The sequence below is a fragment of the Coregonus lavaretus genome (assembly GCF_964263955.1).
Source record: "Coregonus lavaretus genome assembly, chromosome: 1".
In the NCBI taxonomy this organism is placed as follows: Eukaryota; Metazoa; Chordata; class Actinopteri; order Salmoniformes; family Salmonidae; genus Coregonus; species Coregonus lavaretus.
In genome coordinates, this window is record NC_139988.1 from 40823260 (window position 1) to 40841748 (window position 18489).

An 18489-nucleotide genomic window follows, 5' to 3' on the forward strand; every position below is an offset into this window, starting at 1 on the left:
TAAACTTCTGATCCACTGGAATTGTGATATAGTGAATTATAAGTGAAATAATCTGTAAACAATTGTTGGAAAAATTACTTGTGTCATGCACAAAGTAGATGTCCTAACCGACTTGCCAAAACTATAGTTTGCTAACAAGAAATTTGTGGAGTGGTTGAAAAAGTAGTTTTAATGACTCCAACCTAAGTGTATATAAACTTCCAACTTCAACTGTAAATAGCATGATACCTGGCTCTAACTTGAGATACAGTCTTGATTTAATTGTAATTTTTTGTCAACGATTTACACAAAATACTCTGTAAAGTCAAAGTGAAAGAAAAATTCGAACATTTGTAAAATAATTATGAAAAATAAAACAATAATATAGCTTGATTACATAAGTATTTAACACCCTGAGTCAATACATGTTAGAATCGCCTTTGGCAGCGACTACAGCTATGAGTCTTTCTGGGTAAGTCTCTAAGAGCTTTGTACACCTGGATTGTACAATATTTGCACATTATCCTTTTAAAAATTCTTCAAGCGCTGTCAAGTAGGTTGTTGATCATTGCTAGACAGCCATTTTCAAGTCTTGCAGATTTAAGTCAAATCCTAGGTCACTCAGGAACATTCAATGTCGTCTTGGTAAGCAACTCCAGTGTATATTTGGCCTTGTCTTTTAGGTTATTGTCCTGCTGAAAGCTGAATTTGTCTCCCAGTGTCTGTTGGAAAGCAGACTGAACCAGGTTTTCCTCTAGGATTTTGCCTGTGCTTAGCTCAGCCGTTTCTTTTTATGCAAAAAAAACTCTCTAGTCCTTGCCGATGACAAGAATACCTTAAAGAATATTATTTTCCAGTTTTAATTCAGTGCCTTATTGCAAACAGGATATACGTTTTTGAATTTTTGTATTCTGTACAGGCCTCCATCTTCTCACTTTGTCAATTAGGTTAGTATTGTGGAGTAACTACAATGCTGTTGATCCATCCTCAGTTTTCTACTATCACAGCCATTAAACTCTGTAACTGTTTTAAAGTCACCATCGGCCTCATGGTGAAATCTTTGAGTGGTTTCCTTCCTCTCTGGCAACTGAGTTAGGAAGGACGCCTGTATCTTTGTAGTGACTGGGTGTATTGATACACCATCCAAAGCCTAATTAATACATTCACCATGCTCAAAGGGATCTTCAATGTATGCTTTTGTAAACAATTTTACCCATCTACCAATAGGTGACCTTCTTTGAGAGGCATTAGAAAACATCCCTGTTCTTTGTGGTTGAATCTGTGTTTGAAATGTACTGCTAGACTGACGGACCTTACAGATAATTGTATGTGTGGTGTACAGAGATGAGTTAAATCATTCAAAAATCCTTTCAAACTATTATTGCACACAGAGTGAATCCATGCAACTTATTATGTGACTTGTTAAGCAAATTTTTACTCCTGAACTTATTTAGGCTTTCCTTAACAAAGGGGTTGAATACTTATTGACTCAAGACATTTCAGCTTTTCATTTTTAATGAATTTGTAAAAGTTTCTAAAAACATAATTCCACTTTGACATTATGGGTTATTATGTGTAGGCCAGTGATACAAAATCTCAATTTAATCCATTTTAAATTCAGGCTGTATCACAACAAAATGTGACTCATTTCAGGAAACAAGGCGTATGTCACGTGCCACTACTTCACAGGAGAGCCATTGGAAAACTAAACAAAACAAAAAAATTCTAAATGCATTTTTTTTGGCAGAAATGCCTTCGGGAACATGTGAACTTTAATATGCCTTAATTAACAAACTTGTATGCCATCTGTAAATACGAATAATATTGTTAAATTAGGAGCCTAGTTGGTTTAGCCATGGAAAAAGACAGGAACCTTCCCGCTAACCATGATTGGCTGAGATAATAGGTGGGCTGGACATGCCGAGAGATGAGTTCGGATTGGTCTGCCATGTAGCACGCTTCTGTCTATAACATGAGCTGGTCAGTATGTGTAGGTAATCCTTTCTAACACAGCTTTTTTGAAAGATATCACGTAGTAGAACTGTAAAAGTGTGGCTCTCCACTTTCTGGAGGACCGAGTTTTGAAATTGTGACACTCTGGCTCCATGGACTTTGATATTTGAGCCAGGGTTGTTCATTTTCATTTGTTTGGGTGTATTTCTATGTTGGGGTGTCTAGGTTGTTGATTTCTATGTTTGGTGATTGTGCTTGATTAGTCATATGACTCCCAATCGGAGGTAACGAGTGTCAGCTGTCGGCTCGTTATCTCTGATTGGGAGCCATATTTATACTGTGTGGTTTCTCCTTGGTTTTGTGGGTTTTGGTTCCGTATTCAGTATTTGTAACTGTGGACTTCACTAGCCGTCTTTGTTTATTGTTTTTGTCGTTCGTGTCTTTACTCTAATAAAGTCATGTTCAATCAACGCGCTGCGCTTTGGTCTGCTCCCTTTGAAGACGGTCGTGACAGAAATCAGTGGAATTAGAGTATGCTAGCTAAGGAGATGGAGAAAATTCTGGCGTTTGATTACAAATATGCAGAGGAAGTCGAAAAGAGAACACACAGAAGGCTGTTGTATAAAACACCTGTCTCTGGATTACATCTTCAAACTAAGGCAACCATGGCATCCGGGACAGAGAGGGAGAAGCGTCCATTCATGTTTACGGGTAAGAGAGTCTAGCTAGCTACATTTTCAGATATTATATGTTTCAAATTTTGTCAGAAAGTAATTTTCAGTTCAAGTTAAAGCGTACTGTTATCTATCTAGCTAACGTTAGCTGGCTGGCTCGCTAGCTAAAGTTACATGTATGATCTGTGTAGTAATATTATTCTTATCTCAGAGCCATTTGCATTGCTAGTTATAGCCTAATGTTAGCTAGCTAGCTAACATTCAACCTGGATTGTTAACTACATGCCGATTCATGCAGGGTAGTAACGTTATGACTTGGGATTATGGTTCATTGTTTAGATAGCTAGCTACATGTCTAAACAAAAGACTCCACTATGCAAGTAACCATTTCAATAGAATGTTCATGATGTCACTGCGACAACTGTCAATAGACGTAGCTGGTACATTTGCTCTGTTTATCTACTCCGATTTCAGAGCACTCTCGTCTGAGTGTGCCAGAGAACAGAATAATTTACGAATTTACGAACGCTCAACACCCGTTGAATATGGCCGGTGTCAGTAAACGTTTGCAAAAAAGCGTAATTTAATTGTTGCCAGCAGCACAGTTACAGTCACCAATGCTCTGGATAACATAAAAAGCCTAACCTGATCTGCTAGGGCGAGTAAAATGGTCAGAGTGAGCTGTTCTCTCATTTGTGTCTGGAAGTAGCTCGCAAGCTAGCCAGTTAGCTTGGGTGCTTGACTGCTGTTGTTAGGTCAGAATGCTCGGTTCAACCCTACTCCTCGGCCAGAGCGTCCAGAGCGAAACACTCTGAATTTACGAATGGACAATCTGACAACGCCCAGAGCACACTCTGGCACTCCACATTGAATTTACGAACACACCCGTAGTATAAACCAGCCTTTAGTCTTCAAATCTTTGGTTGTTTAGTACTTGGCCTCACATGTGAATCCTTAAAGAGATGGTTGGGGCTAAGGCTTAAGAGGATGTGAACGATGCTGAATGGGTGTAGACAAAGAAGAGCTCTCCAGTAGGTTTACCAAAACATTTAAGGGCCATTTTCTCAAAAGTGAGGTTACAAGTTTATCAACTTTCAAAGCAGAATTATTTTCCCATTGTTCCTCAAATGTAATGTATGATATGCCATTTTGTAGCTCTAAGACTCTCAATGTAAAAAACACAATTTCAAATTTTGACGCATAAGACCAAATCGAGCCGAATACTTTCTGAAGGCACTGTATTTAACCCTGTATCAATTGATCAAGTGTTAGGTCTACATGTCAATATGGCTTTATGTCAATAAATAGACAGATATTCCCCACTAAAAACTAGGTTAGTCATAATCCATTTACTGGATCACAACATTTGATCTTTCAGATGTTCATGCCATGTCTATATTTCAGACGTGTTTTCAACATTGCCGGAGGGCCATTTGATCTGAAAAACATCAGTTGAGTTCACATAACATCGTTAAAGGTCCATCCTTTAAAGTCAGCAACACACAATGTTCATTCAAACATGAATGTAAGAAGCACTCAACCTCCAGCCTACCGTAAAGTTATGAGCACCAGTGACGGCACTCCCATCCTCCAGGTAATGTGTCTCAGTGTAATGGCTTGCAAACAGGCCCCTAAAAGAGGAAGGAACAGAAAATAAAATAGAGACATCAAAACCTCCACATAAAAAAACACATTCACTTTTAGAGTACAAGAGAGAAGTTGGACACACTGGTTTCTAACGGCCTTGTACAGTATTTTGAGCCGGGGCGCAAGTTTCACTAGGGACATTCTGAAATTGTATTTTTGCCCCCCTCAGTTTTATCATTGGAATGTGATTCAAAACGAGGCAACGACGTGCTTTAGGACCATGCGGACGCCTCCTCGCGGTCGGGTAGGCTGTTTGGAGTGTTTATCCGACTGGATAAAATAAAAATATATATCATAATTATATTATGTCCACTTCTAAAACCAAAGTTGCGCCCCTGATTTTGAGTGACGTGTGTAAACTGTTAGTGATTAGGGATATGTGAAATATACAGCACTGGGAAGCTAGAGGAGTGGGGTGCAGGGTTTGGGAATGACGTACACTCGCACTCTGAAGAATCCCTGATGAGTTAATTAGAGTATTTATGTGTGTGTGTGTGTGTCACACTGCAGGCCATGAACAGATGGACATGGGGAGTCCCACCCCAAGCATTGGCTGAGGAGCGGCAGGAACACCCATCTCTACAGCTGCATAATCAAAGTGACATCAGAGGGGATGGTCACAGGAACATACACTACATGACCAAAGGTATGTGGACACCTGCTCGTCGAACATCTCATTCCAAAATCATTGGCATTAATATGGAGTTGGTCCCCCCTTTGCTGCTATAACAGCCTCCACTCATTTGGGAAGGCTTTCCACTAGATGTTGGAACATTGCTGCGGGGACTTGCTTCCGTTCAGCCACAAGAGGCCTGGCTTGCAGTCGGCGTTCCAATTCATCCCAAAGGTGTTTGATGGGGTTGAGGTCAGGGCTCTGTGCAGTCCAATTAAGTTATTCCACACCAATCTCAACAAAACATTTCTGATGGACCTCGCTTTGTGCACGGGTGCATTGTCATACTGAAACAGGAAAGGGCCTTCCCCAAACTGTTGCCACAAAGTTGGAAGCACAGAATTGTCTAGAATGTAATTGTATGCTGTAGCGCTAAGATTTCCCTTCAATGGAACTAAAGGGGCCTAGCCCGAACCATGAACAACAGTTGGCACTATGCACTCGGGCAGGTAGCGTTCTCCTGGCATCCACCAAACCAGATTTGTCCGTTGGACAGCCAGATGGTGAAGCGTGATTCATCAATCCAGAGAATGTGTTTCCACTGCTCCAGAGTCAAAAGGCGGCGAGCTTTACACCACTCCAGCCGACGCTTGACATTGCGCATGGACATGGAAACCCATTACATGAAGCTCCTGACGAACAGTTCTTGTGCTGATATTGCTTCCAGTGGCAGTTTGGAACTCGGTAGTGAGTGTTGCAACCGAGGACAGATGATTTTTACCGAGGACAGATGACTTTTGTTGGAAAGGTGGCATCCTATGATGGTGCCACATTGAAAGTCACTGAGCTCTTCAGTAAGGCCATTCTACTGCCAATGTTTGTCTATGGAGTTTGCATGGCTGTGTGCTCGATTTTATACACCTGTCAGCAACTGGTGTGGCTGAAATAGTCGAATCCACTAATTTGAAGGGGTGTCCACATACTTTTGTATATATAGTGCATTTAGGAGTGTGTGGGTTTGTGTGAGAGCAAGAGTAAGAGTTTGTCCGTGTATGTAGGTGTAGCTGGGTCTGTAGGTAGCTGAGTGCTGTCCTCCAAAACTGTGTCTCAAAAACTTTACAGAGTACTTAATTCTAAGAAGTATGTTTCGAGGTGCTACACTTAAGTCTGTTAGAAAGTATTTGTGGCTTGTGCAAGCAGAACAAGAACATCTGTCCATTCTGTTCAGATACCAGTTGATGTAATGAATAAGCATCCCTACATGCTTCATTGAGTGTTTGCATATGTTTACATGTTTCCTTGTTAGTGTGTAAGAGGAAGAAAACTGAGTCTGTGTCACGCCCTGGCTCTGGGGACTCTTAAATGTTGAGCCAGGGTGTGTAGTTTCGATGTTGTGTTTTCTATGTTTAGTCTCTAGATCGTTTAGATCTATGTTGGCCAGGGTGGTTCCCAATCAGAGGCAGCTGTAGCTCGTTGTCTCTGATTGGGGACCATACTTAGGCAGCCTTTTGACACCTGTTAGTTGTGGGATCTTGTTCCGTAAAGGTATGTTGTTCGTGTGCTACCTTGGACTTCATGTTTCGTTTGTTGTTTTGTCGTGTGTTTAGCCGTTAATAAATATGAATGCATATCACGCTGCGCCTTGGTCCTTCTCGTTCGTAAACGATCGTGACAGAAGATCCCACCAATCCTGGATCAAGCAGCGTGACGAGGAGAGAGGATGGACTTGGGAGGAGATGAGGGAGAGTCTGGCAAGGGGGATGGAGGCCATGATGACGGTGGAGAGACAAGCCCAAATTTTTTTTGGGGGGGGCACACGGCGTGGACGACGAGGCAGCAGGAGGCCGCGATAGAGCGGTTCAGCTGTTTAGCAGAGGAGGCCGCCAGATTAAGGGGGTCATTGGTTCAGAGGGAGCAGAAGGAAAGTGAAGAGGCACGGCGAGAGGAGCTGGTTAGGCAGAAGATTAATGAAGGAACCCAGTCCCGCTCCTCGCACCAATCAAGTGGTGCGTGTCGCCAGTCCGGTCCGGCCCGTTCCTGATTCCCGCACTAAGCCAGTGGTGGGTGTTCCCAGTACGGTTCGGCCCGTTCCTGCTCCTCGCATCAAGCCAGTGGTGCGCATCGCCAACCCGGTCCGGCCTGTTCCTGTCCCTCGCACCAAGTAAGTGGTGCGCGTCGCCAGCCCAGCCCGGCCTGTTCCTGCCCCGCGCACCAAGCCAGTGGTGCGCGTCGCCAGCCCGGTCTGACCTGTTCCTGTCCCTCGCACCAAGGCAGTGGTGCGCGTCGCCAGCCCGGCCCGTCCTGTTCCTGCTCCCCGCACCAGGCCAGTGGTGCGCGTCGCCAGTCCGGTACGGCCCGTTCCTGCTCCCCGCACCAAGCCAGTGGTGCGCGTCGTCAGCCCAGTCCGGCCCGTTCCTGCTCCCCGCACCAAGCCAGGGGTGCGCGTCATCAGCCAGGTCCGGCCCGTTCCTGCTCCCCGCACCAAGCCAGTGGTGCGTGTGTCAAGTCCGGCACGGCCCGTGCCTGTTCCACCGGTGCCTGGTCCGGCACCGGTCAGCTGCTCCACTCCGGAGCTAGAGCAATCCGCTCCACCGGGGTTCAGTCCAGCTCCGGTCAGCGGCTCCACTCCGGAGCCAGAGCAGTCCGCTCTACCGGTGCCTGATCCAGCTCCGGTCAGCGGCTCCACCCCGGAGCCAGAGGAGTTCGATCCACCGTCGTCGGGTCCAGCTCCAGTCAACGGTTCCAGTCCAGACCCAGACGTCAGCCCCTCTCCAGGTTCGGGGTCTCCCACACCAGGGTCCAGACAGGGCTTGGTACTTCGTGGGAGGAAGGAGAGGGGAAGCAGCGCGCCGAGGTCCAGACCAGACCAGGGGCGCAACGGGGAGGTGGAGAGTAAGTGGTGGTCACACCCGGAGCCGGATCCGCCGCCGAGGCGGAATGCCCACCCGGCCCCTACCCTGTTATGTTTAGGTTGCGCGGTCGGAGTCCGCACCTTTGGGGGTGGGTACTGTCACGCCCTGGCTCTGGGGACTCTTAAATGTTGAGCCAGGGTGTGTAGTTTCGATGTTGTGTTTTCTATGTTTAGTCTCTAGATCATTTAGATCTATGTTGGCCAGGGTGGTTCCCAATCAGAGGCAGCTGTAGCTCGTTGTCTCTGATTGGGGCCATACTTAGGCAGCCTTTTGACACCTGTTAGTTGTGGGATCTTGGTCCGTAAAGGTATGTTGTTTGTATGCTACCTTGGACTTCACGTTTCGTTTGTTGTTTTGTCGTGTGTTTAGCCGTAAATAAATATGAATGCATATCACGCTGCGCCTTGGTCCTTCTCGTTCGTAAACGATCGTGACAGTCTGAGTATGAAAAATTTATGCATTCACTAACTGTAAGTCGCTCTGGATAAGAGCGTCTGCTAAATGACTAAAATGTAAAAAATGTAAATGAGTACTGGGATATTCAGAGGAACAAGATTTACTGGATTACTGTACCGGAATATAGAAACTACAGTAAGAAAAAGAGGACTGAGCCGAATTGACATATCACAGACACTGAAAAGCTACTGAACAGTTTGAGTTGAGTGGGAAATATCACTCCCCACTACGTTGACCCATATTTTAGCAAAACTATTAAAAAAAAATCCCCTAATTTAATCAAGATACAATTCTGCTGGGGTGGATGGAGAGGATTTGAGAAATCAGTCGGTGGGATAATAAAATAAAAATAGGACCCAGTGTGCGTCCAAGTCCCAGCAGCAAGCTCCCTAGCCATCCTACACTGTTTACTGCTGACCAATATTTAGGATTAGATGAGGAGGGATTAGTCAATCATGTCAGACATTTCAACATTCTTTAGGAGGTATACTAAAAATGAGAGCCGGATTGAAGCTTAGCGCTCCTGTTTTATAGCTCTATGTCTTACCTACAGTATGACATAACTGTTGTTTTTATAAATCACAATCTTTATCTTACCATTAGCAACACACCGCATTAATATCAGTAAGCCAGAAGCGAGTAAATACAGTACACAGAGGCGTGGTCTCATTGAAAATGTATTAAGCTACACTGGGGACCTACATCAGAGCAGAGGGGAGGTTTGACAGATAGGCTACAGTAGGCACTGGCATGTACAGGGTAAGAGGATACGTTCAGAGTCCACACAGGATTTGTGTCAAGCTAATGCTAATTCCAATGCGAATGCTAAAGAGGAGCTTTTGGGGCACGTTTGGAAGCTGGGCTTTGGCAGAGTAGTCCTTGTGTAAGGTTCCATGACATACATTAGAGCAGCAGCCACTGGTTTGACGTGATGAATCCTGTTGTAATCATGTCCTTAGCACAGGGCGTATTAGTTAATGGGTGTTTGGTGTCTGTATGTGCAGCCTAGTTCGCATCTTGGCTAAACACTACCAGTTCTCTATGGCTGGTTGTGTGGTAGAATTCCACAAGGCAAACAATATCAAGGCAATTATGTGATATGATAAATATAGATAAATTCTTGGTACGTACAGTATCCTATATTCTTCAAAAAAATTATAATAAATCATCATGGTATGCTTTGTATTTTCTTCACCAGGCAGCACACTCTTGAGAAAAGAAAAGATAGCGAGAATTCTCTTTTTACCCTGGATATTGAAACAGCTCATTTTGATTACGCCCCCCTTAAGTAATGACTGCCCACCAGCGGCCCTCTTTTTGTCAAGAGGTACAGGCAGCCAATCAAATGACATTTAGATGGCGGAGGACATCAAAGTAGCTGGTAGAGCCTTTGATCTCGTCTCGTAGGAATCGGCGTGACAGTCACCAGAATCCTTAGCACAAACCCAGCATGAATTTCGAATGCACAGCTGTCATTTTTTATATCAACACTACAGTGAGCCAACAGTGTTGTGGATAGTATTTCTATAGTGATTGGGGAGTAATAGAACTGTGTGTTGAGAGGCGGTGAAATGGCTTTTGTGTCACAAATAGAAATTGGGTAGGTCGTACCGTAATTAATTGTTTTCGGTTGATTTACACCCACGTGAAAAAATACTATAGTATACTATGGTATAAATACTATAGTATTCACTGTAGTGTTTTTGCAGACATTACTGTAGTATACTGTAGTATTTACAGTTTACTCTAGTTTAAATACTGTAGTAAAAAAACAGTGTAAGGGATAATCAACAAGGTCGTTCGCGGAATGGAACTAACCTTCCACGATTATCTCTTTTATCCCTTATTATTCAGGGGTGAAAGTAAGCTGGAACGGTCCAGTATGGAGTACAGGCAAAATAAATAGTAGGGGTACATTACTACTTCCTGACAGTCACATGAAAAATTAGCAAATAGACTTGAAAACCTGTGGAATAGCTCCAAAATGTGGTGTGGTTTTACAATAACACTGACATTTTGTCATGGCAGAGTTGAGTGGCCGAGACCGAGACCCACGCAGACAGCAGTATTAAGCATTAATTCAGGTTACAAGACTTGTGTAGGTCTAATGAATGACAATAACCGAAAATCATTCATAACACTTTTTTGTGTTTTGTAAGCGATGTCTCTTTCCATGTATCAAATGGCACTGTATGGGTGCAGGAATTGTTTTAGAGTGGAGTAGCCTAATAGTTGGAATAGTAACTGAAGTCTGGACACTGACTGTAGGCCTCACATGTAGCCTATTATAATATTAACTCCTCCTCTAGTTAATGTTCCTCGCAGAAAATGTATGATAGACCAAATGTTAATTTTGTCTCGGGAACTGGAGTGGAGAAATATGATTTGTTTCAGTATCTTGAGAGAATGTGAATGTGTGCTTAGGGACGTGTTGTGTAGCCTAACCTGCAATTTCTTTCAGCGACATAAAAGCTGACAGTATATCATTTTCAACCACATAAAAAATGCATCCCAGACTAACTGAAATACTATCAGAAACATGTTGGATCATTTTCACGACTTTTCATTTCCTTAAATCCGGTCAAATGTAATTTGGAAATCTCCCTGGTCCCTAAATGTCCTCGCTCCATGAGAGATGAAGAAATGAAAGAGAAAACTTTACCGATTGTCAATTAGCTTATTGATGATGCATTGATCATTCTATCGATTTATGACATTATTCTGGTTAGTAAGGCTTTATTTAGTATTCTAGACAAGCATCAAAAATGACAGAAGAGAAGCTGTATGTATCTAATTATAGGCAAGTTGACTAACAAATAGCCTACCAAATGTCAGAAATTATACTAAACAAAAATATTAATAAAATATAAATATACATGGATTTCACATGACTGGGCAGGGGTGCAGCCATGGGTGGGCCTTGGAGGACGTAGGCCCACCCACATGGCAGCCAGGCCAGCCCAGTAAATCAGAATTTGTTTTTCCCCACAAAAGGGCTTTATTACAGACCGAAATAAGGTTCTGGGCTGGCATGGTTACATGTGGTCTGCAGTTGTGAGGCCGGTTGGACGTACTGTCACATTTTCTAAAACAATGTCAGAGGCAGCTTATGGTAGAGAAATGAACATTCAATTCTCTGGCAACAGCTCGGTGGACATTCCTGAAGTCAGCATGCCAATTGCACGCTCCCTCAAAACTTGAGACGTCTGTGGCATTGTGTTGTGTGACAGAACTGCACACTTTAATGTGGCCTTTTATTGTCCCCAGCACAAGGTGCACATGCGTAATGATCATAATGTTTAATCAGCTTCTTGATATGCCACATCTGTCAGGTGGATGGATTATCTTGGCAAAGGAGAAATCCTCACTAACCGGGATGTAAACAACTTTGTGCACAACATTTGAGAGAAAAAAGGTTTTTGTGCTTATGGAACATTTCTGGGATTTTTTTTTCAGCTCATGAAACATGGTGTATATTCAGTATATTTATGTTTAGTGTACAGTACCAGTCAAAAGTTTGGACACACCTACTCATTCCAGGGTTTTTCTTTATTTTTACTATTTTCTAGAATAATACTGAAGACATCAAAACTATGAAATAACACATATGGAATTATGTAGTAACCAAAAAAGTGTTAAACAAATCTAAATACATTTTATATTTGACATTTTTCAAATAGCCACCCTTAGCCTTGATGACAACTTTGCACACTCTTGGCATTCTCTCAACCAGCTTCACCTGGAATGCTTTTCCAAAAGTCTTGAAGGAGTTCCCACATATGCTGATTTTCCTTCATTACATTTACATTTACGTCATTTAGCAGACGCTCTTATCCAGAGCGACTTACAAATTGGTGCATTCACCTTATAGCCAGTGGGATAACCACTTTACAATATGTATTTTTTATTTTATTTTTTCTTTGGGGTGGGGTAAGGGGTGGTAGAAGGATTACTTTATCCTATCCCAGGTATCCCTTAAAGAGATGGGGTTTCAAGTGTCTCCGGAAGGTGGTGAGTGACTCCGCTGTCCTGGCGTCCTGAGGGAGCTTGTTCCACCATTGGGGTGCCAGAGCAGCGAACAGTTTTGACTGGGCTGAACGGGAACTGTGCTTCCGCAGAGGTAGGGGGGCCAGCAGGCCAGAGGTGGATGAACGCAATGCCCTCGTTTGGGTGTAGGGACTGATCAGAGCCTGAAGATACGGAGTTGCCATTCCCCTCACAGCTACGTAGGCAAGCAACATGGTCTTGTAGCAGATGCGAGCTTCAACTGGAAGCCAGTGGAGTGTGCGGAGGAGCGGGGTGACGTGAGAGAACTTGGGAAGGTTGAACACCAGACGGGCTGCAGCATTCTGGATGAGTTGTAGGGGTTTAATGGCACAGGCAGGGAGCCCAGCCAACAGCGAGTTGCAGTAATCCAGACGGGAGATGACAAGTGCCTGGATTAGGACCTGTACCGCTTCCAGTGTAAGGCAGGGTCGTACTCTCCAAATGTTGTAGAGCATGAACCTACAGGATCAGGTCACCGCCTTGATGTTAGCGGAGAACGACAGGGTGTTGTCCAGGGTCACGCCAATGCTCTTTGCACTCTGGGAGGAGGACACAACTCTGTGGTTCGACTCATCCCAAACAATCTCAATTGGCCAAGTCATCTGATGCAGCACTCCATCACTCTCCTTCTTGGTAAAATAGCCCTTACACAGCCTGGAGGTGTGTTGGGTCCTTGTCCTGTTGAAAAACAAATGATAGTCCCACTAAGCCCAAACCAGATGGGATGGCGTATCACTGCAGAATGCTGTGGTAGCCATGCTGGTTAAGTGTGCCTTGAATTCTAAATAAATCACAGACAGTGTCACCAGCAAAGCATCCCCACACCATAACACCTCCTCCTCCATGCTTCACGGTGGGAAATACACATGCGGTGATCATCCGTTCACCCATTTCCACCGGTCTAATGTCAATTTCTCGTGTTTCTTGGCCCAAGCAGGTCTCTTCTTCTTCTTATTGGTGTCCTTTAGTAGTGGTTTCTTTGCAGCAATTCGACCATGAAGGCCTGATTCACACAGTCTCCTCTGAACAGTTGATGTTGAGATGTGTCTGTTACTTGAACTCTGAAGCATTTATTTGGGCTGCAATTTCTGAGGCTGGTAACTCTAATTAACTTATCCTCTGCAGCAGAGGTAACTCTGGGTCTTCCATTCCTGTGGCGGTCCTCATGAGAGCCAGTTTCATCATAGCGCTTGATGGTTTTTGCGACTGCACTTGAAGAAACTTTAAAAGTTATTGAAATGTTCCGTATTGACTGACCTTCATGTCTTAAAGTAATGACTGACTGTTGTTTCTCTTTGCTTATTTGAGCTGTTCTTACCATAATATGGACTTGGTCTTTTACCAAATAGGGCCATCTTCTGTATACCCCCCTACCTTGTCACAACACAACTGTCACGCTCGTTGAATACAGGATTGGACCAAGGTGCAGCGTGGTATGCGTACATGTTCGTTTATTAAATAAACACCGAACAAAACAACAAAAGCAACGTAACGTGAAGTTCTAAAGGCTAACATCAAACAAGCCAAACACACAGAAACAAGATCCCACAACATAGGTAGGCAACATGGCTACCTAAGTATGAGCCCCAATCAGAGACAACGATTGACACTTCTTATTGGGAACCACACCCGGCAACATAGAAATACACATTCTAGAAACTATCAACATTCACACCCTGACCAAACTAACAAGAAACAACAGGCATTAAAGGTCAGGGCGTGACAGTACCACCCCCCCAAAGGTGCGGACTCCGGCCGCAAAACTAACTTAACAGGGGAGGGTCCGGGTGGGCATCTAGCCTCGGTGGCGGCTCCGGCTCCGGGCGTGACGTCCTCTCTCTTACTGCCTCGCCGTTGCACCCCTGGTCCGGTCTGGACCTCGGCTGAGAACACGCACCACTGGTCTGGTGCGAGGAGCAGGCACGGGCCGTGCCGGACTGGAGACACGCACCACTGGTTTGGTGCGAGGAGCAGGCATGGGCCATACCGGACTGGAAACACGCACCACTGGTTTGGTGCAAGGAGCAGGCACGGGCCGTGCCGGACTGGATACACGCACCACTGGTTTGGTTGGTGGTGGGATCTTCTGTCACGTTCGTCGTGTAAAGCATTGGACCAAGGTGCAGCGTGGTATGCGTACATGTTTAATGTTAATAATAATAAACACTTGACAAAATAACAAAGCAACTGAACGTGAAGTTCTAAAGGCTATACATCAAACAAACAGAAACAAGATCCCACAACATAGGTAGGCAACATGGCTGCCTAAGTATGATCCCCAATCAGAGACAACGATCGACAGCTGCCTCTGATTGGGAACCACACCCGGCCAACATAGAAATACAAAATCTAGATCTTACACATAGAAATTCACACCCTGACCAAACCAACTAAAGATCTCTATGTCAGGGCGTGACAACAACTGATTGGCTCAAACAAATTAAGAAGGAAATAAATTCCACAAATTAACTTTTAAGAATGCACACCTGTTAATTGAAATGCATTCCAGGTGACTACCTCATGAAGCTGGTTGAGAGAATGCCAAGAGCTTGCAAAGCTGTCATCAAGGCAAAGGGTGGCTATTTGAAGAATCTCAAATATAAAATATATTTTGATATATCTAAATGAGTCTTGAAAACATTATTTTCCCAGACCCCCTGTCCTTCTGCGTCCCTGAGTAACATGCACAGGTTATGAGCCTCATGAAGTAGCCTAATTGTTTGACAATCAGATGAAAACATAAATGACTGGTTGTGTTTATGCCACATTACAAATCTTTACTATTAGGCAGTGTTGTAGTACTCGAGACTGGTTTCGGTCTCGAGACCACATATTGCGTGTCTTGGTCTTGTCTAGGTGTCAGTCGGTCTCGGACAGTGAGGACTCTTAATTTCTTCTTGAGACCAGCCGAGACCATCAGAGTAAAACACATAATTATCAGCTTCCATTCAGTCAGCGCGTAAAAGCGCTTCGCTAAGCCAAATATATACACTCCTTTCTTTAAACATTAATATTTTATCGCTTATTGAAACCTGGGATTCCTACTTTACTCGTAACATTACTGTCCTTTACTTTCATTGAAAAATATCCTCAAACTTTGTCCCAATTTCATTGACTGGCTGGTAGGGAAAAATGGGGGAAATTGTTGGAAAGTTGCGTGCTCACTATTAGTAAAGGGGAGACAGAGGGAAATTGTAACAGTCTTTATATATATTCAGTGGCGTGTATTACATGATGCCAAGGGAAGCCAAACTCCTCAAAACATTTATCAAGAAATAAATATATAAAATAATGTATCTTTCGTCTCTCTGTGTCTCATAATTTTCCTTCAATTCGCAAGAGGCTGAATGTATCTCATCGGAGAAAACATCTGAGCGAGCGAAACAGCGCCCCTCTGTCTCTGTATGTGTAGGCCATCTATCTGATGCTGTCTGGTCCAAAAGAGTATGACATTGTTGCCACCGGTAGCATTGAATGCAAGAAAAGCCAGATAGCATTTATCTTCCCTTGATAAAAAAAGTATAAAATAATAGCCAATCAGCGTTGAGCTAAACTGAGCGTGCTCAACTGTGAATGGTCCTGGCACACCCAAAAAAGAAGCCAGTTTGGATTTGGCGTCACTCCTATCAAATCGCATCGAGAGCATACGTCATTGACAGAAACAACTTGAATTGTTGCATCTCACTGTGTTGTTGTCCTCCAGTGGCTAGTAAAAATTGGCCCTTTGCTAAATTAGCAATTGATGGTGATAGGGATTTGGACTTGTGGTTTTACTTAATTCTCCGTACTGGCCAATGATTATAAAGGCGATTCTGATCCAACCATTAATGCAGGATGGAAGTTCAATATGTAGCTAGATGTAGAAGGCTAATGTTACTAGCTAATGTTGCCCATGAAAAGGAAGTTAGGCTAGCGAGCAAACCTAAGACAACAAAAAATAAAAGTGTGTCCTGTATGACAGTGATAGACCGTTTCGTCAACATGAAAGAGAGGAGGATGGCATTGGCGTTTCTCTACAAGTAGGTTGAGTCAACATGTTTTTTCTACTTGCACAAACGCACACAGAAATCAGAAACATGGACATCCACATCTTATTTACCTTATGTTGATTGGACTAAATCGTTTTTGGTATCTTTTAGTTGCCACTGATTTGATGATGTTGAAATGGTGCTGGAATAGTGGAGGCAGCTCCTGTCTTCTTTGCAACTTGCGGTAACTCTCAGTAAATTAATAGTTGTTTAGTGGTCCGAAAATGTCTGAAACATTAACTTGCTTGACCATAATGTAGGTCATGTAAATGTTTGTTACATGCAATATGCTTTGTGGACTTCACCGGACAGAGGTTGCTCTCAGGTTTTGTGATGAAACAAAGGTGTGGTTGAATTTATTCTGTCAATGTGTCTTCTTATTGTCTCGGCTTTTAGGCCTATATATCACGGTCACAAGTCATATGAACTAACAGGTTATAGAGCAAACAACAGTAATTATCACAACACACAGGTTTCTGGCTTCCCCAGTGATTTTACCCATCTTTTGGTTGCTAGAGATGCGACTCAGTCGCAGTGGGTCGCATTTTCAGTGGGCATTGCCTATACTAACTTCTTAATCCCTTCTGTTGCGTATCAAAGTAGTGTAGTGGAGGTATACTACTTATTAATTATGTAGAACAATAGACAAATCATGCACAAAGTAGCCTACACAATCGCAAAGCACGTGAAATATATTCACATGCGCGCAGCACACATAGCCTAGTTTCAGCAGAATATAATCTGCAGGCAGCAAGAGCGCACAGCTCTCAACTGGTTGTCGCAGCTCTCAGAAGAATGACATCGGTAGCCGGTAGGTAGGAAAGATGTTTGAATTTATGATATCAATTTATGATATCTACCAGTAAATGCTAACTAACAACAATGGGTATGCAAATCAGGCATTGAAAAAGTTTGGTGCTTAGTCTTGGTTTTTAGGCTATTTGCGATGTGCAATCCAGTCATCATGCACTCGTTTGCATGAACATTCTTAAATGCTTTCCCCAAAAACCTTTCCAATTAAATGTTGACTGGCTGAATTGTATCAATTTGTTTTGGCACTTGTTTTGCTCAATTGAATTAAAGGGCAATTAAAGTGTTTGATATGCAATGCAATCTCCTCATAATAAACAGTGTCCCGTGTCCTGGCGAGAAGGCAAACGTTTCTAGCTATGCCAGGCAAAATCGTCCATCATCAACTCGTTATGGATGTAACCAAATGAATGTCAATAGAAAACTGCTTAAACGCAAATGCAACTACTTTGCTGTTATTCTGGCTGCAGAGGTTGTTACTGTGTTAGCTGTAGCTATTTGGCTAGCTAACAAGCAAGGGATAAGAACATTGCCAGCGAGCAAGGCAACAGAACATATAAAACGAACAACTGGGTCGCGTTATCTTGTTGCAGGTGCACACATGTGCAATCAAGGGATGAGCTAGGTCACATGACGAGAGAAGAACATTGCCAGCCTGCATAGTGATCGAACTAACGACTGGGTTGCGTCTCTAGACATAGAACTAATTGAACGAACGACTGGGTCGCATCTCTAGCAACCAAAAGATGAAAAAGTATGAATTTGCTTATAAAACTTTAAATATCAATCATTGTTTGTTATTTCTACTGGTAAATGTGTGCATTAGTATTGTTTTCATTGGAAGCTGTGGTATAAGCAGGAGAAACGCCTCCATTCTGTACATTACCTTGAAAAATGAACTCCGCAAAGGTACTATGAAAGTTCCGAGTAGCTCATTGTATCAGACGTCAATTCAACGTCTATTCCACGTTGGTTCAACGTAATTTCATTGAAATTATGTGGAAACAACGTTGATTCAACCAGTGTGTGCCCAGTGGATGGCATCTGTCTAGCACTGCTCACACTTGGCGATAATGGCTGATTTGAGGCCGAATATATTCAACATGTTTGAAAATTATCGGGATGCCGTAAGTGCCCGTATAGAGTGCCTGGGAGTCCGAGACAGACATCAACCACAAATCAGGTATGTGCTTACACTTTAGAGGCTGCAGCATTACGTTTTACTCCGGGTTTGCTCCAATTTGGAAAAATGCGCCGGGAGCACTGAGAACGTCCTAAAAACGTGTAGTGTCTGCCTGTCTTTACACTAATCATCATAATGGCTCCAATAAATAACCATGGATTCCCTAGTCCTCAGAGCCTGTTGCGTT

At 43.4% G+C, this 18489-nt stretch overlaps 1 protein-coding gene across 1 annotated transcript in view; it reads right to left on the reverse strand.

Moving 5' to 3' along the window:
* The window catches only part of LOC311127346 (disintegrin and metalloproteinase domain-containing protein 12-like), a gene marked incomplete at both ends in the record, with an annotated part of 159927 nt that overhangs the window by 70156 nt on the left and 71282 nt on the right, over positions 1 to 18489 (reverse strand). The window contains 1 exon segment of the mRNA XM_084159176.1: positions 4159 to 4237. Coding sequence (XP_084015302.1) covers positions 4159 to 4237 — 79 coding nt within the window.